General features: G+C 36.5%; 1 protein-coding gene across 3 annotated transcripts in view; it reads left to right on the forward strand.

Annotated features, from left to right (window-relative positions):
• Positions 1–25,241, forward strand: part of PDE4B (phosphodiesterase 4B) — a 467,156-nt gene that overhangs the window by 436,313 nt on the left and 5,602 nt on the right. For 2 of the 3 annotated variants that reach the window (XM_036234930.1, XM_036234933.1), the window contains 7 exons: positions 13,178–13,271; positions 18,729–18,907; positions 20,106–20,204; positions 20,354–20,518; positions 22,296–22,395; positions 24,330–24,484; positions 24,600–24,722. In XM_036234930.1, the coding sequence (XP_036090823.1) occupies positions 13,178–13,271; positions 18,729–18,907; positions 20,106–20,204; positions 20,354–20,518; positions 22,296–22,395; positions 24,330–24,484; positions 24,600–24,722 (915 nt within the window). Of the gene's footprint in view, positions 1–354; positions 12,560–13,177; positions 13,272–18,728; positions 18,908–20,105; positions 20,205–20,353; positions 20,519–22,295; positions 22,396–24,329; positions 24,485–24,599; positions 24,723–25,241 lie in introns of those variants that run through there. The other variant, XM_016120869.2, reaches the window with a different exon arrangement.

Below are 25,241 nucleotides of genomic sequence, written 5' to 3' on the forward strand. Positions count from 1 at the left end.
GGTACTAAAATACAGGTCTGAATGCAAATCCAGCTTGCTATTCATCTTCAGCAAAAGGCTTATTCAGCTAAAGAAAGATATGGGACATTTCCTTTTATTTGCATTGATTTTTAATCTCTCATTGTGCATTCACCTTTCTCAAGTGAAAATTATTTCTTTCTTAATCATTTCAAGTAAAGAGAACTAGTTTAATATTCCTGAAAATTTTGTGATCAAAATCTAGCAGGAAATAGTTGGAGTGAGTTCCTTTAAATACTCTCATTATTGGTTGTTTTTTCTTCACTTTTGGCTGTTTTGCTTTCTGAATTATAGTATAAGTATATTAAATAAACTATATTTAATTCATATATATATATATTTGTAAAACATACATTATTAGAAAAAAATCTCATCCTACAAAAGCAATCTGATTTTTTTCTTAGGTTAGATTCCCACATATGAAACTAATGGATTAAAGGGCATGGACATTTTTAATGGCCTTGACATTTGTTTGCTTTCACACCAATCCCAAAGTTTAAGTAGTAAAAACCCTGTGCCTTCAACCTCCTTCGATTTCTTTCTTTTCCCTCTCTCAAACTGAAGAAGATGAAATTGAGTTTGACCAACTGGCGAAAAAATAGTCAATGCTTAGATTCTCTCTGCCACTTAGTTTAGGAATTTGAAATCAGGATGGTTATCTCAGTTTGACCCTCTCCCTGCAACTCAAAATGTTTTTGCCCAGTGACCTAGTTTATGAAAAGCTCTCACAACTCAAATAAGATTTCTGGATTCTTGAGGCATATTATTGACAACTTGGTAGAGTTGGGTTCAATAGTGTCGGCAGCTACGTATCTAGATAAAACATCAATGTACTTAATGACTTATAAATATTTTAAACCAAAAAAACTTTATTTATAGCAGATACAGACACATTTTTTATGTGTTTAAGGAGCTTGAGATGAGTTTTGGTATTTGTAGAGATCTGAGTTAAGCAGATATTGCAAATATTTTGTAAAATATCAATGAACTCTGAACTACTAATATAATTACTTAAAATGAGGATGTGGGAACAATAAAGGGAAAATGACAAGGAGACTTGATAATCTCAATTATAATGTTTATTAAGGGAAAGTATTCCATGCCTAATGTTTCCTCGATCGTCTCACTTTAGCTTTTTTGGTTATCTACCCATTTGTAATCATTATTTATATTATTAAGTAGGACAAAATGAGGTAAAAATTCTTAACATTTTGTGTAGGAAATGAAAAGAAATTTATAATTTGGGGGTGGAAAATAAAACTTAATGTTTTGGCTATTAGAGTAAGATATAGAAGACTTGAATTAAAAAACTAAAATATATAAAAGGAAATTCCATTGGAAGGAGGAATAATTTAATAGCCAGCATAATCATTTGAGTATAAGAACTGACAGAATTGAAAGAATAAAATAAAATAAATATTTTAGTAGCTCCTGTTGATTGAAACAGTGGGCTTCTCACTCCCTCTCTATCCATGATGTCAGAAGATCTGTTGAAAACATGGCTTAAGACTATAAGTAAGAGTTTTATTATAATTTAAGATTCAAGAAATAGAGGACTTTACCCCTCCCTTGATTTTCCATTGTCTAGGAAACTTCCCTTTGGCTCAAACATATCATCATGCCCGATACTATGAACCTATTCCTAATATGTCAGACTTGTTGGCCTTTTTTTTTTTTTTTTTTTTTTTTTTTTTTTGGCAATTCTTCCTTGACTACTCTGACTTTGTTCAGATTTTCATAGACCATGCTTTTACCTACCATGTCAGTTAATATCATAGCTAAAATTTTAGTTATCTGGAGTTTTATTTATGTCTGCTTCAGATTGCAAGATCTTGAGGCCTGAAATTGTGTTCAAATTTTTGAGACTCCATGTTTGCTTACAATAGTAAGGTTAAAACATGTCAAGGAGGCAGAGCTCTATTTCTCTTCAACAGTAAGGAGAGAAGTGAAAAGCAAGTGATGGTTTTTGTCAGTTGGTGGCAGCTGATTTGGGGTTTCTTCTATTTTAAAAAGTTCTCTGTGATTGTTTAAAAAGCTCTTTGGTTTGGTCATTTAAGAAATTTGTTGACATGGGGACTTTTGATAATTAAACTTTTTTCTGACCAGTGCTAGGATGGTTAATGACCTCATCCGTATTAAAGAACGAAATTTTTCTTTTTAGCATTTTCAAAAAATTTAAATTCATAGAACATGCTTAGACTGTTCAGTGATAATGTACGTTTCCAGTATACTTTTGCATGTACATTTGATTATGAGAAGGGGACCTTCTGAGGGGTTCACTAATGAAATGGACTCCAACTTCTATTCTAAATATCCCACTCAGAGCCTAGAAGGGTTTATTTAACCAGCCAGAATGTTACCCATCTACCGAGCTGAAAGAGCACAGTATCCTCCTGCCTTCGCTCCTATCCATTGAAATTGCTACTGCTGGCTCCAATCTGTAATTGAGTCAGAGTGATTTAGATGTATATGTGTTTATTGATGCAATGGATATGTTTGTCTTGGCCAGGTGTAGTACATTATTTGTGTTCTTGACAGGATGAACTGCCACTGAATTTTTCCCTGCTGTATTTTAACATGCTCTGGATCTGGTTGCACAAAATTTATTTGCATCTTTCTTACCCATTGCATGGAAGCTTCCTTGATGATATCTCATTAAGATTTACCAATATTATTTGTTAAGATTTTAAATTCAGTATAGTTTAAGTTCAGAGAATTTTATTTTGATTGCAGTAATTTAAAACGCTCTTTTACTAATATTTTTCTTTTGTATGTTTAAGGTATTAAGATATAGTCATTGTCTAATGGTGTATTATATGCCTGACATAGTAAAAATTTCAAACTGAGAAAGGTCACATATTGCTTTTCAAAAAAGACCCTTCAGGACCCTGAATAAATACTTCAATAGGAGAATCTTGCCAAAAATAAACAAAAACATGAACCCCTGGGCAGGAGAATATTCTCTCTCTCTCTCTCTCTCTCTCTCTCTCTCTCTCTCTCTCTCACGCACGCACGCATGCACACACACACACACACACACGATAAATATATTGGGCTAAAATGAGTAAAATACGAGCTCTTTTTTATAAAAGAAAGGAGGAGGAGATATTATTAAGGAATAATCCAGGAGAGATTTTTCTTTTTTGATCACTGCTTTTCAAATCCAGCCACATAATCCAGGAATTCATTTCTCCCAGGAACTTTGGTTCTGCCTGAGGAAACATTAGTTTTGGGCAATGTAGGGATTTTTAAGGCCCATTTCTTCACTTAAAGCTTATTTGCCTCCAAAGCTTCCTGTGGTGCTAAGATAGAGCATTAAGTAAGGGGCTCTCTTTAAGTGTGTATATATTTGTATTTTGTGTGTGTGTTGCCAGATCCAGGGTTGCATGTAAGGAAGTATATCTGAAGAGCCCTCATCTGCTTACTTAGTCTCTCTTCTTTGTTATCTCATATGATGCTCACCTTGAAGAAAGTCTTATATCCTCATTTTTAGTGTGAAACCAGGATGCAAGAGAGATAATCGATTTTTCCAAGCCCTTCAGCTACTAAATGGCGATGTATAGAATCAAATCTTTTTCTCTTTACTCCAAAGTTAAATGATTTAAAAATGAAAGAAAATTCATAAGGTAATTTATTATCATTTATGACTTACTAGCAACATATAATTATTACATTTTAAAGCTAGAGCTCAACCAAGACTCCTTATTTTCCAGACTTTGGTTTAAATGTTATCTCTTTGGAGAGAACTTCTCTGATGACCCTAACTCAGTAGCTGGTTTATTTTATAATTTGGTATCACAGTTTAATGATTTTGGGGTTTTATTGTTAAACTTAGTTTTTACTTCCTCAGACTGTAAGGTTATTGGAGACATGAATTGTGTTTACCTCGTTCACTCTCGTAGGTACAGCATTTAGAATAGCTCTAGGCACTTGGTAGGCATTCAAATAAATATTTGTTGGATCAATTGCACAAAGCTCAGAAACTTAATCTAATTTGTCTGAACAGCTATGTTGTTAGTGGCAAATCTATTAGAACCCAGGAAACCTGTTTCCTATTATACTGCACCATGCTACATGTAAGTGCTTTCCAAGCTTAATTCTAATTTTTCTAATTGTTAGGTTGAATGCGAAACCCCCACTTGCTTCAGAGTGACTCTTTACAGTACCCTCAGAAGCTTCGAAATCTTGTTCTTTGCAACTTCTCTCAAATTCATAGTCAGATAACAGAGAACGAAGTTGACACGGACAAATGTTCTTTCCTTGTGAGCAGAAATATTAAGCACGTTTTTGCTGTTTGGTTTGGCATTAGGGTATTCGGCTTACCTTTCTCTTGAAAAGTCTGCATCCTGTGGACAAGAGTCTCAGCCTTTTAGTGATGGCAATAATTATTGCACACTCAGCTGGAAGCATACTTATGAACACATGTCTGAAATTCAGCTTCACTCCGTATCTGTTGTGTCTGGAGAATGGCAGCTTAGTCATTCTGCCATTGTTTGGTTATATTTTTCATTCCTGACATATTGCTGATACTCCTTTCACTCCTACCCCAGCCACATATTAAATTGCTTCAGATGTGTTACTGTATTAACCACAACTGTGGAAATCTGAGCAAAATGCATTCTTGGAGCACTTATCCTCATGTCAGGCGATTTGTGTCCATTCATGGCTTTTGGTTAATACATAAAGAGTTCTAAAGTCTCTTAATTTGAGGAAATTGGCTAAGTCATGGAATCATAAATGAGTAGACAGCAATAGCTGCAAATCTCCAAACAGGCTTTTTCTGTGATATGGCTTTAATACAAGGCCATTTTGACTTATGGTTACATTCGACAGGCTTTATCTATCTTTCTGGCAATTCTGGTTTACACTCCTTAGACTGGTGAATAATTTAAATGTCAACCAGTGAGCCAGAACTACTATGAGTAACTCCTGTGTCATGTAATCTATATGACATAGCACAGCATCATAGTTAATTATACAAGCTGTTGTCAACAACGAGAAGAAAAGAGTTTGGGTGCCAAAGAGCCAACCGAAACCTCCACCCAAATGCAAATCCACGTGAAGAAGGTATCACGACCTCATATTCTTTTAAAATTCAAAAACAAAACACAGCTTCAAGCACAAATCCTATGGAATAAATTACAAGTCCTACAATGGTCTCAGACCACCTCGCCAATCACTTTACATACATTATATCTAACCTTTCTATTTTAAAGATGGAAACACTTAGTCTTCAAGAAATTCAGCAACTTGCAAAATTTCTCAGATAGTACAGGATCTTATTTCCGGACTCAGTTGAATGCTCAGCTGATTCTATGTCATGCTAGAATGTTGTTGGGTCTGCTGCTAGAGTCTTCTTTATGCTCTTAGACCCCACTGGTAAGATCAACCTGTAACTAGAACCATCTCTATGTCATGTGTGACCTATTTATCCAACTCTGAATTACTTTTATAAGCCTTCCATAAACTCAACAAACTCATACATGGGGTGCATTGTTATGCAAAGCATCCATTCATCTCTTCTCAATTATAGCAGCTAATTATAGAAAAAACAAAGTGCAAAACAAATGTAATTATCTCTTTTTTTAAAAGATAATATTACTTAAGACTACTTTTTACATCATTTATGGTTTAAAATTATTTTTAAATCTCCAACCTGTGGCAGATGCTTCTCAATTTGCAAGTGCATATTCTAGCATAGAAATACTAAACTATCAAAACAGGTAACATGTGCTTTCAAGGAAAAAAAGGATATGTCTACGTAGCTCAGAGTTTTCCTTTATTTATATGAGGGTTCTAAGAGTTGATCTTGAAAATTTCCAGTCCAGGGAGCTGTTCTAGCCTTGGGAAATGCTAAGCTAGAAGCAGTAATTCTCTGCTTCTGTAGGATTTGAAACATCCCATTATCTTTTATCTCAAGGGGAATGTGAAAGTTGCTGACTGAAATCAATATTACTAATTAAACATAACACATGCCACATGAAGGGTTTAAAGGGATAAAGTGGTCATCTCAAAAACAAGCTATGGTAGATTTTTGTGGCTTCAAAAATATTGGAAATTTTAATAAGGCAATACTTAGTGAAGGATTTAAAAAAAAAAACAAAATTTTCTGGAATAAAATTGGAAATCAGTTCTTAAAGAAAATCTGACCAATACTTATGGAGCTATGAAAGGAAAGTACAATCTTGGGCAGGGGTGAGGGGGTGATTTTCCTGTTCTGCACCATTGCTTCCAAGTTACCAATGAGGGTCCCAAAGCAGAGGTCTTGCTTTCCACTAGTCAGGAGAGGACACTAGACCAGATGGTCCGAGGATCTGATCCGTGGTAAGATTTCTAATTTTACAAATATAAAAGGTTGTAGAACTTCTGGCTGTGAAATGGTTCAAAAGACCTTAGTCATCTGCTTTGGAATCACATTAACATCCCGTGGCCTTAGACCTGCCTTTAGAAATTTGAGGTTAAATATTAGCCGTTATGCACAGAAAAAGTTGTAGAATGCTTAAATGGGAAAACAAAAGAATAACTAAATAGTGAACCTTGATTTTTCTCAGTTACTACAATAGTTTTTGCCATCTGCTGAGGAAAAAAAAAACTTTCTTTACTATTTAATTATCAGGCCGACAACTGAAATTTGCCAAAGTACCTCCTGAAATTCTAAGAAAAATGGACATCAGCAAGAAGGATAGATAGATAGGAAGAAACACGTAATAACTTTGAGGGCTATTCAAGACCTATTCTCAAGTGGTTGAACAGTTGTATTCAAAGTTATATTTAAATTATTTGGATTTTTTTTCCCAAGTCTCTGTACGAAAGCACTAATGGTTTGTCCCTACTTTGACTTTTAAAATGTCACTTGAGAAGATACTTGTCCTCTAACCAGCAAGTGGAATTTATTCTATTTTAGCTTCGTCATAAATGCCAATGTTTTATTGCAGAATTATGGTAGAGATGTTCACATTTGTTTTTCATTATATACTTGTTTATTGTGGATTACCGTATCACTGGTCAGTTAAGAAGAGAATCACTCAATTCTAATGTATTTAGATGAGTTTCTTTCTTATTTGGCATGTGAACAGTTAGAATGGCCTAACGGTATTCCCCGGTGTACCAGGGGTTTGCCCCAGACAGTAATAAAGCAGAAATTGTTTGCTAGGATGATCTGTCATGGAACTGTAGTCTCCAGAAAAGTAGATGCTAGTGAATGGTGACATGTTATTCCTTCCTTAATCCTGTTATCAACTCTGTTCAATTTCATTTGCCTTTCAAAAAAGACAAACTTTTTATTAAAGAAACTAGATATCATATTTCAAACAGATGGTAGTGTTTATCGGGAAAGACGGAAAGGACACAAGAGATGAGATGTGTATTGTCAGATAATCAGAAATGTTAAGAACTGTAAAAATTGTGAGTTTGATAAAGAGCCCATTTTTGTGGTTGTTTAAATCGGATTTTGCAAAGAAAATTGTAGGTGTTTAAGAATTTGAGTCCTTTATTTCTTTGGGTCCTCATTTCTTCTCATGTAAACCTAGAGGTATGGAAGAAGTAATTTTTATTTCTTTGTATCAGAAGAACCTTAGAAATTAGTTACTTTACAACTAAACTGAGCCCACAGCTAAAGAAAACTGAGCCCCAAGAAGTTAATTCATCTTGCCCAAGATCACATATCTGGTTAGTGGCAAAACTAAGATAGAAACAAACTCTCCTTACTTCCATTTCTCACTAAACTGCCACAGCAGTTTCAGCTTCCTTCTACCACTGCTGGCATTCTGTGACTTCAAGAGGAATTTTCAGCCCCTTCACTTTCCTGATGCCCGGGAATTCTTATTAACTTATGACTAACAAAGTGTAAAATATGAGTCAAAATTTAGTCCCTAATAAAGTCATTGTGACTTTAATGACTTCGGCAGTTGTTTCACATTGCAAAAACAGGAAGATCCCACACAATAAGGCTCCTGTCTCACAGATGGGCTCCTGCGTAGATGGCCACCCACAAGGGTAACTACTGGCACTGTCTTCTTTTCTTTTTGGCACCTTTTTTTTTTTTTTTTTTATCTGCACAATTTTCACTTACCGACTTCATCATGAGGTTACCGATGGGAGGAAAGAGCTTGTTTTATCTAGGCTTCAATGGGCTGACGAATATTTTTGATCACTCAGGATTCACTCCTAAGTGATTGTCAGGCGATCCCTGACAATCCTAGATTAGTTTTAAAAGTAGCTTTTTCATGTGCTTGATACTAGCGCCTTATATTATTACTCTCCTGAATTGTTTTATTCTTAGAAACATAAGAATATCAAGATTTAGAACTAGAATGAATCTCTGAGATAATTCTAGTCCACCCCTCCTATGTGATTAATTTAACTGAAAACACATTACCAATGGATTTCCTAGCTTGTCTGTATATCTTTGCACAAAGCTCCAACTAGTTTGATGAGAAATATAGAAAAAATAATGAAGTGTTCCATCACTTTGTAAGAATCTGCCTCAAAAGAAAGTAATCTCTGTATATAGCATTGATGCTAAAGAAAAATTGAAGCCATAAACAAAATGTTCATATCAAATATAATTCAATTTCAGCTTTTGCTGTTCCAGATATTTTAATTAATGAACCACTATTACAGGTAGCTTATTTTTAAAAATTCGCATTTCGTACTGACTATGTAGTCCAGGCAAACAATATTAAATCATTTATGTAGAAATGACATTTTTTTCTCTTTTCAAAAAATAACTGCAATTTCTGCAGTGTTCGTGAATCTAGTGTTGGGCATAAACTTAAGAAGCATTGGAAGAATTTGTGTTACTAAAAGTTCATTCACAAACTTTGCTTGTCTATGTTGACAAGGGGCTTTAGCCATTTCCTCTGGGGACATCATTTCTAGCTAGGCCCAAACAGAGTTTTCTTGTCAAGCCAGAATCTTAACTGAAAAATAGGATCCATGTACATTAGGTAATAGAAACACATTTATCTTTGAAATAATGTGCTCCTGTTTGTAGTTTTCTCCACTGCATTTGAAAAAATAATGTCTACTCCTTTTCAATTCTGTTACTTGTTGGGACACAATTTCCTTTCAGAGCTATCTTTACTTTCCTTTTTGGACTGAACACCCAACTTGATAAGTAGACAGGGAGACTCCATGAGTTTTAAAATTTAAAACTCTGGAAGAATGATGAATACTTCTCTTCCTCTGTTGGAGACAGTCTTATGGACTGAAGCATTTCTGATTTGGGTTGCTTTTTTCAGCGGTGTTGGAAAGTTTTGTTTTCTGGGAAATATTGGTTGCTGGTAAATAATGTGTCCGGACTGTAGGAGGCTGCCACAAAATTTATCATAGGGTAAATTTCAGACTGAAAGGCTGAAATCCTAAAATCATACATCACTCTCATTTTGTAAGTGAGAGATAAAGTGCCTTCACAGAACTGTTATCAAGAGCTGAGAATGAAAGTATAGATTCGTCTACCACATTGTGGCTGCTTCTGGTTCAACAGAAACAACTTCCATATGGCAGTCAGACACTGAAAACCCAGCTAAGCGGAGTTCTCCAACTGTCTCTTAAGCCTTAACCTCAAACACAATTCATGTCTATTTCATTCTTTGATGTGTCTCCTCACATAGGCCAGTGCTGATCATACTAATGAGACTCTACATTACCAGAATGTAAAAGGTACTCCATGTCTGCTCCTCTAAGGTCGTGTCTCCCTTCCTCAGATTGGACAGAGCACGACATAAGTGGACCCTTTATAAAGCTTTTTGATGAGAGCAATGATTAGTCAGTGTGGTTGGGCCCTCCCTTAGGGAGGAGGAAAACCAACGGTTGTTGCTAAGCAACATTTAAAGGACTGGGTCGGTTTCTGACACTGAGTGACCGCCATTTGCGTACTTCATCACATTGTGTGTTTTACAGTTGCCTTAAGATGATTTTGTTTTTTGATGGTGTTGCCATGCCCTCAGCAAAGGCTCGTAGAACTAAGTCAGGAATGAGACAAGGGAGGTGCTATTCATCTGTTAACTACTTATATCAGAACACTGGCCCTTTCTGTGAACTATGCAGGAAAGGTGAAGTTTGGTTTATTCTCAGCCCTACATCTGAGAGCCACTTTCCTGCTCCTGTATTGGGACTGATTGACAATGTATGCCAACAGGGTCCTGTGGCAAAGGGAGGTGATACAAAGAGAGTAAGGAGAAAAGTCTTTTCTTTCCTGGTCTTTTATGACTGAATTTCTACCTGCATCTATAGTCTGAGCTCAGGAGCCAGTTTTGCGAATGAAGAACTTGCCCCACCTTCTCCAGGCTGTTTACTGTTATGGTTAACTAACATGCTGTAATCCATCTGATTATCTCTACGAGGATAAAAGTTGATTAAAAGCATGGAAAGATTTTTATTTGTTACTGCTATGTCTTCCATGCTTTGCCTGGCACATTTTAGGTGTTCGATAAATATTTATCAAATATATGATAAAATGGTATTGTTGAACTAGTACAAACGTAATTGATTCCAAAATCTTCCTAAATATTTTAGAGAGACCAAAGGAACCAAAATGAGGATGATTATTTGAATGATACTTTTGGCTAAGTCTAACGCAGAGACGTAAAGAAATCATCTGTCTTTATGCTTTTCACAAGATATTTTTCAACGTTCCAAGTAAAGTTTGCTTCTTTGCCAACATTCAGCTGATCAGTCAGAGCATAGAAACCTGTCTTCCAACTTCTAAGTCTTTAGTGTAAGTCCTTGTCTTTTGAGAAGTGAAAATGAAATGCCATTAAGATTGCCATTTTATCTAAAAAAACAAATAACTTGGAACTTATGTGATTCACCTGGAGTTCAAAATTGCACAGAGTTTCGATAAGTAAAACACAGTAGCTGAGGTGATTGATTCAGAAATCCCTACTTAAGATTACTGAGGTATCGTATCATATGAAAACACATACATACGCAAGTAGGGTTACCCAGAAAGAGGGTGACTGTGCCTCTTTGAGAACAGCGCATGGTGCAGTGAGCCAGCTGGCAGCAATACTGACTTGCATTGGCTTCACCTTGAAAGGCCTGATCTCCCGGGCACAGGCAGTAGCATGAGGGGGCCTTAGATGCTTGAAGTGAAGCCACTCAGTGCAGGATGCTAGTTTGAAAGGGGGTTGCCTCATAGGAAAGAGAGACAATTGTGTAGGGGGGGCTGTTGCCATGGCACTTTGCTATTCCTTTACCATGCTGTGCTTGAACTCCTGGGAGTCCCAGGGTACGGTAACAGAGAGAAGGGAAGAGCAGGAGAGTGAGATGAGCATAGGTAGAGAATCCCACTGCAGTAAGGCTCTAGTCTCAGACTTCCTGTTCTCTAATACCGACAAGGAGGGGATAGGGGAGCGCCTACAGGAAAGGAATGACTTTCTCAGCATGCCTTACTTTGCTAAAACAAAATAAAAATAAATTTAACTCCTAACTATGAATTAGAAGATGTAATGCTAAAATACCAAAAAAGTGTAATATCTTCTACTAGCCCCAAATAATTCACCATTCATGCAGCAAATGATATCTTGTATTTCCTAACATACTCTAGATCCTAGATCGAAAAGTTAAATGTGTTTAATTCATTTGTTCGGTGCCATCTGATATGCATATCAATGAGCTGATGGAGTGCAGAAAAGTGCCTTCTGCATATGAAGTCCTTTTAAAATGAAATTCTTTTCCATTTGTGTCATTGTGAAAGGAGGCTAAATGTATCAACACACCGTTGCTGTGCAAAAAAAAAAAAAATCCTCCAAAACGATAACTTTAAAATATATATATTTTTATATACTGAAAGGCTAGCCTGAAAATAGCCACAGTTTAAACCTTTCAAAAAAATGTTTTTTAATGTTCAGAAAGTAAATGAATCAAATGCACTATCACTTTCGAACCATTCAGTGGCTGAACTCTGTGCAGAGGCTGTATCTGCAGAGCACTGGTCTGTGCAGTGGAGAGAGGGTTAAGAACACCTACTTGAAATGGGGGAGGGTACCGACTTCGGATTTACTTTAATATTCATGGAGCTTCCTCCATTTTAATCTTCTCTTTTTTAAAAGATGGCTGTATTTCCCAGCCTGGCGACCCCTCAGGAAAGAATTGCTCCTCCCATGCAGAGTTCAGCTGAGCAGGACTAAGCTAGGGTGGAAACCCCTTCGGCCACTAGGACTATTCATAATTCATAAGTGCTGCACACCAGCCAGCTGAATACATTTGAACAGCTCTTGCTCCTTCATGCAATTCCTGATTTCATTACTCTCTCTGCCAAGAAAGAAGCAGGGAGCATAGGCTTTTTGCAAGAATGGAGTGCGAAGATGGGCTTTGTTTGGATTAGGAAATGCCTTAAGTTTTGGAGGTTTTGTCCTTTACAAGTTTTGATTATTTTACCACTGAATCTGCAAGGCTTTTCTGATCCTTTCTTTCGGGGGATTGCTCTCTCAGAACTGTGAATTCTTTCAAAGGGATTTGTGGATTGTGGCAAAGAAAGCATTCCAAAATGCCTGAGGCAAACTATTTGTTATCTGTATCTTGGGGTTACATCAAGGTGGGTTCATTTGACTGTTATGTGTCTTTGATAGAATGTGAGACATTTACAGCTGTATGTTTTCTGTGAAGTAGAAGCATCTGTAATGATTTAATTTGTGGTGTCAGTCCACTGAGGCTGCTTATTATGAAATAAGGGCATGTTATATTACATTGTATTTAAATAGACTGTGCTGTCTTTTAATTTTTTTTCTTTTTATGTAATTCTATTTTTAAAGGATGCTTTTTTTCTCTTTATTTTCCTTTAAACTTTTCACATATAATCTCACTATATAGGTTATTAATTTAAATTCTATTAGAGTTAATTTCTGATAAATGTATTTTAAAATGTACTTACATTTTCAGGTGAAATTATCTTGACCTCTATGAAATTCCTTTTCCTGTGTTTGCATCTTCAAAAGAAATACATGCTAATTCTAAGAAATAAATCTTAAGAAAACCTTTTTTTCCCTAAAGTGATGTTGGAATAATTGTGCATTTAAGGGGTTTTGTATTTTGTAGAAACAGTATCATTTATCTAATGGTATCTGCTCATCTAACCTCTTGATTCTTAGATATAAGTTATACACATGTAAAGTGATTATTTGCCGGTTAATACATTTTTGTTCTTCATAAACAGTTCAAAAGGATGCTGAACCGGGAGCTGACACACCTCTCAGAAATGAGTCGATCAGGGAACCAGGTGTCTGAATACATTTCAAATACTTTCTTAGGTAAGACATTAACTGGGAAACCTCTTCTATACCTGAGATTTTTCAGTGTTAATCTCTGCGGGCTACCAGGGACATCCCTATGTGTGTTCGAAATGAGATTAAGTCATAAGAAAACAAATCCATTGAAAATAAGAACTAAAGACAGCCGAAGAGGAAAAAAAAATTCAGGAAATGTTGCAAAAAAAAAAATTGAAAAAATAGCCATTAAAGACCGAGGTTATTATAAGCTAGATGTATTTATATGGCCCTTGGGTAACCTCTTATCTACCCACCTACATACATCTCTGCCAAAACCTCTGAAGGGGTGGAGGTAGGAGTTCCAATTACCCGAACACTCAGGAAAACTCCATTGGTTCCTGGGATTTGGTATTTAAATTCTTCCAATATTTGGGCTTTGAGCAGAAAGGTTTCCTCTTAGGTGGTTTGTAAGAGATATATGGTTGGAGAATAACTATGGTGACTTGGCCCTTGAAAATTAGGTTTGGAAATAATTGGGCTATTGCTTTGGTAAGTTACTTCTTAAAGATAAATGGGGAAAGGAATCTTCGAATCTCTGAAAGACTTGGTCCTCTGTGAGCGACATCATTATCTTCCCAATTTGATGCTATAGCTATTATTTTCTGTAGTTACAGTGCTAGTATTTAACACATGACACAGAAAAGTTTTGTTGTGATCAATGATCCTTAATTACTGATCATCTTGTTTGATTAGGGGTTTCCAGCCTCATAGTTAAAGCCATTCTATTATATAATGAACCTATTTGGGTATATTTTTTCTTTAATAAGGCCTGTAGAATCTGTAAATCTGTACTTCAAAGTGAATGAGTAGTATTTAGATTCTGATTCTGTTAACTTTCAATTAACCCTGAATTATGCTTGTTTCCAGAACTCCGTTTTCTAGGGAAATGACCCATTCTTACAGCTGAACATCATACCTCCCTTCTTTTGGGCATGGCTATGCATTCTTAAATCCAGGAGCATTTGCCCCGGTGCCTTATGGAAACGCACACTACTTCTGCTTTTATTTTAAAAATCGATCCTATTTTTCTAATACCAGAGCAATTCTTGCTAATCAGCAAATCAATCTTAAACCAGCCAAGTGTAAAGCTCAGGGCGTTACTCTGCAGCCAATGGGCACCAGAACGATTACCAAATGCCTTTCCATCTATTTCCAGTGTGTGGGTGTCTGTAGCACCTGGTTTTCTCCAGCTGCAGTTGCAACAGCCTTTGTCAGAGAACAAAGGAGAAGAATTTTTCAGACATCTTAGCTCCAAGAGGTAGCTAGAATCTAGTTAAATAGAAAGCATTATATACCGATCCTTTTCTTCTCCATTATTCCCTCATTATTCTTTTCAAGCCAAGCATGTTCTCCTGTCCATTTTAGATATACTCTTTTCTGTGCAACACCCAATTATTGTTCATAAGCTGGGGACTGTTTTAGGGACATTTTACAAGTTAATGACTGTGGGGGGAAAGAATAAAATCAGTAAGTGCAATAACTCAGTTTTGTTTTTATAAATATTGCATTTTAAAATCCCAGGGCTCTTCTGTCTTCTCAGAAAAGACTCTCATGAAGTCCTTGCATGGAGCTTCATGGAGTCCCTGAGCCCTTAACCTCCCAAGACTACACCTAATCAGCCCTCTTGTCCTCTCTTTCTCTATCTGCTTGTCAATGACAACAAGCATAATTTAGAATACTAATCAATCTCTCTTTTGTCATCAAAGGCTATCAAGTGAGAAAGCTGTTAAGGTAATAAAGATCAGTCCTCAGTTTCAACACCGTATCTCAATAGGCAAATAAATGTCAACTCTCTGTTTGCTACTTGGGCATGGCTCTTGAGGAAAACCAATCATTTGGCTTCTTATCATTCTAAAAATTAAATTACCAAAAACACATTGTGGAGGAAGGTCGCTAGGATCTCAGTCCATACAGACTTAGCATGAGGAGGGTGATGTGTGTGAGTGTATGTGAGTGTGGCATGCAGAAGGTAGACCTGAAAATAGACTAGACAGACAAATTAAAATTTTAAATATTCTTGAGAAACTATAGGGGAAAAAAATCTATTGTGTAGACAAAAGCTGTACCAGTTGCCTCATCTGTAAAATGGGAGCTCTGAAATAGACGACATCCCCGAGTTCTGCCAACTCTATTTTTTAAGCTCTTTGTAATAGACTGCAGATCTGTAATTTGACAATCTTAAACAAACAAACACACAAACAAACAAAGCTTGTTTTCAAACTGTAAATGCAGGGCATGGAACTGAGTCCTATGTTGTGAGCTTGGTGAGTATTCCTGGAGGACCATGAATGAAGCCTTTCTCATAAACTCTCAGATCTGCTACGGACCTAAATTGCCTCATAGTCCAATTCCCTCCTTTTACAGGAATGAAAACTGAGGCCTAAAAGGTGAAGTAACTCATATGAGATGACTTGACTAATATGTTCCTGAGTCAGAATTAAGACTTCGTTCTCTTGACTCCTAGAACTAAATACCCTCTCACAGTTTAACTAGGAAAGAAGGCTATTAGGGACTCAGAACATATAGAAGACAATTACATTTAAGTGTATTTAAGTAATAATCATATTCTTTCGGAGAAAAATTTCAGAAGCAGGATTGTTGGACCTAAAAATAAAATGTTTATTAACAGTTTCCAGTAATGTAAAAGGCTCTTACTACAGCACAGCGACTATCTCAGTGCAAAATGAGGAGACCTTAGCAATTTCAGTTAAATGTGAAGAGCAGGATCTCAATAAGAGTCAGCGAATGTTAAAATGTGTCATCAGAGGGGAGGGAGTCCCTTACTCTAGGGGTCTGTAAAACTTGTGTTGTTTTCACCAAAAGAATGATGTCCAGATGCATAAACTGAAAGGCAGGGAAGAGACCATTTACCACTGCAGGCACTTACTGTTGCTATTGTATGAAAATGAGCTCCAGGTTGCTGGCATATAAGAGGAAATAAAGCAAGACCTGTAAGGGGGGAACATAGATAAAGAAAGGTATTTTGATATGATATTACAATTTGGTTACTATTTTTATAAACAGAGAAAAAGAACTTAGGAATTTTGGACAACCAACTACTGTAATCTAGATTAAAAGCACTTCAAATTCTACCCTTAACAGAATTTTGACGCGACTATATTTTGCATTTTTTTCGTTCATTTGTTTGTTCTATACCTGGTCCACTGTTTCCCACTGACTATTCTGACTTCTGTAAGCACAAATCCACTAAATGTGCATTGCAAGTTTTAGAGTCTGTCTTTCAGGTTATTTCCACATTACCCTGGCTAAGCATTTAACAGAGGAAACTCAGAATAGGGAAACCTATCAGTTGTTCCAATGCCTGCTTAGGGAGACACCCATTAATGTCAAATTGGCACTCTCTGTGAATAATGGCTTTCTTCTTTATTGTAGTGTTCCAGACATAGACACAGTAGTGGTTCAGCTCAATTACTCGCTGTGGCAGGGGATCTTTAATTAAACAAAGGGAAAAGGCTGCTAGTCCCACCGGAGGTTTTTATATCTGCAGTGGCACAGGAGAATCTAACAACCTCTTTAACCAGACATGAAGAATATTGAAAAACAGTGGTCAGGAAAGGCATGGGCTATTGTGACCTTTTATTTTAGCAAAAGTGGTAATTATTAGTAGTGAAGTGACAGGGAAAAAGTAATTTCAAAAATAACATAATATATAGTTTTTATGCCAGAGATTTTGAGACCAGAAAGAGATTTTTTACAGGAACTTCAGAACTGGGGTTCTATGCTATTAAATCACTGTGTCTGGAACAAAGTAATTGCAAAATAAATATCTGTTGAATAAATTGCCCTTTGAGCTTGGGCAAGTTGCTGACTTCATCTGAAAAGTGAGAGTGTGGGATTATTATTGGTTCCCAAACTTGGCTCTGATCATCAGAGTCACTTGGGAAGCTTTTAAAAAGTACTGATTCAGTAGGACTGGGTGGGGCTCCTAAATCTGTATTTTTCAAAAGGTCCCTGGTGCCTCTGTTGCTGCACCAGTTTGGAAATCCCTAAGCTAATGGAGATGACCACTAAAATTCCTCCCTAAGCAAAGTTATAGGCTGCTCAGTCTAGGAGCTTGTAGGTACTTAGAGATGAAACTGGGATGCTAGGGAGAGAGAATACCCTTGCTCCAGCCCTACGGCCAGGTGTTGAGATGTACATGATGGCTGCTTCTGTCTTTCTATGCTTGCTTTGCTTTGATGACTTGTCCCCAGAGCCTCATGAGCAGGCGGAGGTCTCTAAAGAGAATATGTAACTATGCCATCATCTGCAAAAGTTGAAAGCAAATAGTTTAGATCCCAGCATGCCACCTGGAAACATGGCATTTTCAAATGGAGAAGTTGTACTTGTACTAATTTTCACTGTAATAAACAGAGATAAATGCAGGAACTTTTGAAAGCTGCGTTAACTCTTTCAGCCACAGGATGTTATTTTGTTCAATGAAGTAGCTGTTAAGCTGTTTAATAAATTATTGCCTCAGTGCACTCCCAGGCATCCCTGGGCCTGAAAGAGTTAAGGCATTTTTCAGAAGTGCTCAGGATACATCCTCCTGTGAGGGAAACAGAATATTTGGTAGCTGATATTTTTCATAGCATGATATAGAGAAAAGAGCTTCTGCAAGTGGTTAGACACGCTGTGTTCCCCCCACTAATTCTAGTTCTATTATTACCTTGTCGTAGCAGAATTTTTCAAAAGATTAAGTGAGATGAGCAAGAATATTTAATAAGCATAAATATTTTGATAGATGTAATGCCTGTTATGAATTGTTTATTATTTAATTATTTTAGTAGAATTAATAGACACAAGACATGAAGTAAAACTGAAATTATAGTCTTTCTCTAAACCTCAAATGGCAATAAGCCAAGACTTTAAAATAATTATTTGAAGATTATAAACCATTTATTTCTCTATCATACATACTGTTCATCTAAATTGAAATTATAAGTTATATCCACCTGTAGTTATGTGGATTTTTTAAATTAAAAAGTTAATACAAATAGAGTAAAATGAGCAGAACATCAAGCCTGTTTTTATTAACCTGGTCTTGGCTGCACAAACCTTTTCTATTACACAAACATATAAGTTATTCACTTAATAAATCTACATATGAATATTGATGCCCCACCTTAAAAATGTATAAGTGTAATTCTCCTAAATTAGACTGCAAACAGAGGATCTGTGATTGAGTCCTCCTCTGCTATTTCTTGAACAACTTGTTTACCTCCTCTGGGCGTCAGTTTGCTTAGCAATGAAATGGGGCAAATTTTCTCATATTTCCCCCATTTATCTAACAGGATTGTTCAGGAGATCAAGTTAAATAATGCATGACAGTTCTTTGTAATATGCAAAACCCATTGAAGATTGTTAGAAGTTGTTTCGCACATTGCAGTGGGTTCTCATTAGCACACATGGTCTGAAAAACATATCCCTTTGTTGCAGACAAGCAGAATGATGTGGAGATTCCATCTCCCACTCAGAAAGACAGAGAGAAAAAGAAAAAACAACAGCTCATGACACAGATAAGCGGAGTGAAGAAACTGATGCATAGTTCAAGCTTAAACAATACAAGCATCTCACGCTTTGGAGTCGACACAGAAAATGAAGATCATCTGGCTAAGGTGTGTATGAGCTGGGTATATGTGAGTACTTGTAGCTCTCAACTTCACAGGAGGCAGAGGCCCAAAACTACCTGCTAGAAAATAGTAATGATTCGCTTTTGCTTTATTATTAAATATTATAAGGAGGCTAGTGTGGCCTCTTCATCTATTGCTGGGCATCTAATTAAAGACCCTTTTTTATATCAAAGGACCATTAAAAATTCTAAATTTTATTTGTAAATGAATACTTCCTCATGAATAAGAATCCAACTGAAGATACACTGGGAGAATCCAAGGGGAGGCCAGTAGGCACTATTAAATTATCCCAGAGGACATTTTGGGGACTGTATGCCAAGGACCAATGGGAAAATCTATACTGATAGGCAGAGTTGGAGAAGAAATGAGAGAAATTAGCTGTACTGATTCTTGAGCCCAAATCGCAGTAGTGGAAGAAGGCACAGAAAGAGCACACATCCTCTAGGAGGCTGCGTATAGCGACTGCTGAGGTTCTCTCAGCCTTGTGAGAATGAAATGAGCTTACTATGAACAGGAGGACATTCACTAAGGCCTTCTGAAAGATATTATTAGAGTAAGATTGATTACACAATGAGACAATCCTCCAGGGAGATCATAGATGCCTTATACTAGATAATCATTAAGAATGGACTAAATTGCTCCTTTAATCAGATAATCTTAGAATAATCCTACAACCCAGGACTGAATGATGCTTCTTCCAGGTTTATCTAGGATATAATGGGTGATTGGCATTCTTTATAACTTTTTATATTAAATTAGGGTTAATTTATGCACATTCTAGTAGGTGTTACTGACCTGGCCCTTAGTGATAATAGCCAAAGGGCAGAGGAGTATCCCTGAGATGATTTTATAATAGGCCAGTGAGCAGTAAAAAGAAGAAACAGGGAATGTGGCTAGAGTGACCTCTAATCACTTGCAGCTACCACTGAACACAACATTGGTTGAGGACTGACATATGGCAAATATAGGTCAGCAACTAAATTTATAAATGAAATATACAGAAACTTGTACCTAGAATGAGGACCCCAATGTCCTAGGCCATTCCATTTTAACTTTTTCTCGCAACTTGAACACTGTAAGTAGACACACGAAAGATTTAGCCATTATCCAAAAAATAAATAAAAATAAGGAGGCATGCTAACAAAACTGTTTTATTCCTAAATTTCTCTAATTTTGATTACAGGAACTGGAAGACCTGAACAAATGGGGCCTTAACATCTTCAACGTGGCCGGATATTCACACAATAGGCCTCTAACTTGCATCATGTATGCCATATTCCAGGTGAGTAAACAGGAGACAATGTTGGTTGGTTATTCAACTGGATAGCTCTTTATGATTTTTTTTTTTCCATTCCAGTTTATTTTTCTAATTGGCGTTTCTTCATTTGGGGGCATCTACTTATTTACTCTCTAATCCACTTTACTACATAGGAAAGAGACCTTCTAAAGACATTCAAAATCTCATCTGATACATTTGTAACCTACATGATGACTTTAGAAGACCATTACCATTCCGATGTGGCATATCATAACAGCCTACATGCTGCTGATGTGGCCCAGTCAACCCATGTTCTTCTTTCAACTCCAGCATTAGATGTGAGTAGTTAAGATCTGTTGTGCATACCTCCCCATCCTCTTTAAAAAGTACCATGCAACATGTAATATATTTGCAGAAATAGTGTAATTAGATGATTGCATATATTTGAACTGGTTCTTGATTATGTATAGCATCTATCAGTTGGGTTACTAATAAAAATGGATGGCATTTCTACTTACTTTGTTTCCTAATTTCAGAGTAACCTTCCCTTTATATTTCTTACAATTGAAAAATTGTTTAATTATCGAGCAATTAACAGGACACCTCATTTTTTATTGTGTCTCTTGCATCTAATACATGTCTAATTCAATATCTGGTATATAGTATATTTTCTCAGTATGCAGGTACTGATATGAACTGCCCACACCATTCTAGGCACTGCGAGGGATAGCACAGAAACATAATATAAAATGTTCTATATAGTTTCTGTTAAGAATAAGCCTCTATAGGCCTATTTTCCTAAGGATTCATTAAATTGATTCTATGGGCTGAAGTAAAAGTAACTGAAAATCTAAATCTAGAACTGAGAAATTAGGCTAGACAGCTTGCTAAAAGGTGGTTGTGACTCTTTCCCCAACAGATCAATGTTTTATATACCGATATTAGCGACAATGTGCCTAGCAAACCATGTTCTTCCTTGACATATGGCAGTGGTGGTCAGGTGCTTCTAAAATGAGCAGGTTCACTGCTGGAAGAGACTGGCTAACCTTTATCCGGCCCTAACTTTGCAGGTTTAGTTTGGAAGATAAAGCAAGACTGAACTAACCACAGCTCTATTGCTTGTATCTCATATTTCCTAATAAACGAAATCAGAGGAGACTTGGGAAAGTGAGATGGAGCTAAAGCTGTTCTATTTCCACAAATGAAAGAAACTTTTGTTTTTATGTTCTGTACTAGCATCACAGAGTGAGCCAACACTGTTTATCAACTATCCACTATTGATAGTATACCTACTACATGGCCAGAAATTGACCACAAGTACCACAGATGTTTAGAGAAAGGAGAGTTCAGTGTGTCCTTGAGTAGTTAGATTGGTTTTCATGAGAGAAATGGACACTGAACTGGCATTTGAAGGATCAGCAGATTGAAGTAATCACAGAGATCAAGAAAAGACATTTCAACCAAAGAAAGACATTTTAGCCAGAAAGAATATATACCTACATAAATACTAGATTTAAATTATTGTGTACCAGTGTGAGCAGTGGAGACTTAGAAATGTTTTCAAATCTTGCCCATAGTAAATATTTAGTGGATAGGTCCTGAATGAATGGAAAATGAGTATATGAAACCTTCTGACCACACTACAGATTTAGCTTTGGGAAATAATTTATTACCAGTGTTATGAGTCTGTAATTTGGCCTTTGTTCTCTAAGTTATTCAGCCAGAAAACATATGAAGATTGTTATATCTCAGAGCAGAGCCCATCTCACTTGTTTCTTTGACCTGTATATGCTTGTGTTATATAAGCACCTTTCTGCCATACCACTTATCCAGAAGCAAACATTAGGCAGCAGCTGATCACTCACCATGTGCATTGTACTAATGCTTTCCTGCGCCTCAGCCTGTAGGCTTGATGAGGGCGTCATCCCTTTCACATGAGACCTTACAATGATTGATAGAATCTACATTTAATTGAATTAGTATACTGAGACATTATAAAAATTAATAAACCGTCCTTCTCCCAACAAGAATGAAATGGGATACTTGGATATGAACTTGAATAAGCAGGATAGGCAAATGGGACATGGAGTGAAATGTGCTCATTTTGCTCTGCAGGCCGTCTTCACAGATTTGGAAATCCTGGCCGCCATTTTTGCAGCTGCTATCCATGACGTTGATCATCCTGGAGTCTCCAACCAGTTTCTCATCAACACAAGTGAGTTCACCACTGGGACAGTCATTTGAGATAATTGTATGATTCATTGCTTAACTTTTTTCCTTCTAATGTTTTTGTTATGGATAATAATAAGAGTAAAGATGAGATAATCCTTCCATTCCACTCAAACTGCTCAGAGCTTTCCTGGATACTGTGTCCAGTCTGGCAACAGAATTTTTGAGCTGCATGGAGAACTTGCGAAGGGTCAGAGGGGAGCCATAAAAAGTACTCAATGTTTGGAAAATACGATATGTGAGGAAAGAGCAACAGATGTGGAATTATCCATTAAGCACAAGGGAAGGCTTGGAATAATGTGATAATAATTTTCAGTATTATGCAGGGCTCTCACACAGATCATGGTCACCCACTAGTGTCCCTCTCTATTGAGGAAGAAGGCTCAAATGTTAGGTTTGAGTATGGGAACCCTGAAACAGAAATAAGACTCCAAAGAAAGCACTGAAATAGGTTTCCACAATTCAAGAGGAAGAGTCATTAAAAGTCTCATATACTGCAGAGGTTTGATTATGGATTGATTGGTCTGTAGCAGGAAGATAACTTCAGCAAACTTCAGGGCAAGTCCAGCCTTAGGATCCCAAGCCATATTCAAACTTTTGTATGCTCAAACTGTCTCGTATCCATGCTCATGAAAATCCATGAATTCTTTCAGTTAATGCACTGTGTCTATATGCTGAAAATCTAAGGACTTTTTTTTTGTGAGAATATTGGTTTTCTGATGTCATGATTAACATCGGGTGCTATTGGGTTTATAGAAATGTTTGAGGTACTTGTCATACTTTATCACCAGAATATCTGAGTGATCTAAGTGTGGGGTACTTTGTTTTGTTTTGTTTTTTAACCTTGTTCTTCTATTGAAAGAACAAACTTTGGACAACTACTCTATCAGCTGGTATCATGAATCAATCCATGTGTAGGCCAGTTAGCTTCACATGGAAAAATGGTCTTTCTGTTATAGCCACCTATGACACTACCATACACAAAGCCAGTTTGTAGGTCTGCATCCTTGGTCACAGAGTGAGCACGGCAAAAGTACTGAAATGACTTCATATATCCCACCACCTTTTCTGAGGATATAACTCAAAGCTCACCCCTAAAGCCATGGTTATGAATAACAGCACCTGCAATTAGTGACATATTACCATTATATGGCTATTACTTTTGATTAAGAGAAAATGTGGTCTCATGAGTTTGATGACTATGTTCTCAATTGCAGACCATGGTTCTGCCTAATGAAAGATGACTGATTTTTCTGTGTGAAAGGCAGGCTGGAAGCTGTAACTTACACATTCAGATATTGCAATTTTTAGTGTACAAAGCCAGAAGATAGAAAATTTGACATCAAGATTGATCTAAAAAGCATTACTATTTTGTTACCATATTTATAGAAAGCTCAAAAAAACTACATTATTTGGATAAAATGAAATTTTACATTATCTTCTTTGAAAATCCCAAACTCACAATTGACAGAGCTGGGAAGCATATTGAAAAGTGAATATAGTTTGAAAATATTAAAACATTTGATAAAGTTTTAGTTTATTCTTTTCCAAAGCACAAAATATATGACGACATAAAGGAAATTACAATCTGAGATAAAAGTAGGATTTAGCTGCTTGGGAATGCTCTTACCTAATGTCGAATTCTTTATGAAGCGAAAAAGGAAAAAAAGGTTTTAAAATACCATCAATTTTAATCAGAGAAAGCTTATGCACTAGTATCTACTAGACACATTTTTTTTTTTTGCTTAGAAACTGACTACATCCTTCCGTAGAGGGAGACTGTTTCTCCGAGAAGAAATGACGTGGATCTTGGTTCCTGAAGCCACTTAAAGAGAACTAGATCTGATTTCACATTAAGATAATATGAGTGTTTCAACTGTACCCTTTTTTATTAAGTCATCGTTTTTTCTTGTTTATTAGATTCAGAACTTGCTTTGATGTATAATGATGAATCTGTGTTGGAAAACCATCATCTGGCCGTGGGGTTCAAACTGCTGCAAGAAGAACACTGTGACATCTTCCAGAATCTCAGCAAGAAACAGCGTCAGACACTCAGGAAAATGGTTATCGACATGGTAAGACTTCAGCCTCTCTACGTTCCACATTTATTTTTACCTTTGCAGGAGGAGAAATTCCATTCTCTCTGATAAACTGAGCTTATTGAAAGTTTTCATTTTCTTTTTATTCAAGGTGTTGGCAACCGATATGTCCAAACATATGAGCCTGCTGGCAGACCTGAAGACAATGGTAGAAACAAAGAAAGTTACAAGTTCAGGTGTTCTCCTGCTGGACAACTATACTGATCGCATACAGGTATGTAATAAAAGCCTTTGATTTAACACAAAGCCAAACCAAACAACAATTTAAAAATGAAAACAAACTTCAGTTGCATGTTCTAGGTTATTACTACAGCTTTGGGTTTATTTTAAGAATAAACAAAGCAAGCTAAGAAATACCTAAGAAAAACATTGCAGTTTATTCTCTAATTTATGAGGAAAAACATAACCCTGTTTATTGCATTGCTTAGTTCTAAAAATAAATGGTAAAATCTATTTGCAATAAGGCGTACGTGACTGCTGTTTTCAAAAGCTCGTGTTTGGATATAAATCTCATTGACATGAAGTTTGTTAGGTCTGTTTTGGTTATACAAATTGCCATCAGCTGGTCTCCTCTTCCCACAAGTGGAAAATATGAAGATATCTACTTTGAGTAGTTCTTTGCATTTTTTCCAAACTGAGGAAAGGAAAATGATGGCAGTATCTGACCTCTAATGTCCTTTCCAGTTTTTAAATTCAATGGCCATCAATCTAAGAAGACACACATTTTCCCTTT

This window comes from Rousettus aegyptiacus, unplaced genomic scaffold, assembly GCF_014176215.1.
Source record: "Rousettus aegyptiacus isolate mRouAeg1 unplaced genomic scaffold, mRouAeg1.p scaffold_m13_p_1, whole genome shotgun sequence".
NCBI classification, from domain to species: Eukaryota; Metazoa; Chordata; class Mammalia; order Chiroptera; family Pteropodidae; genus Rousettus; species Rousettus aegyptiacus.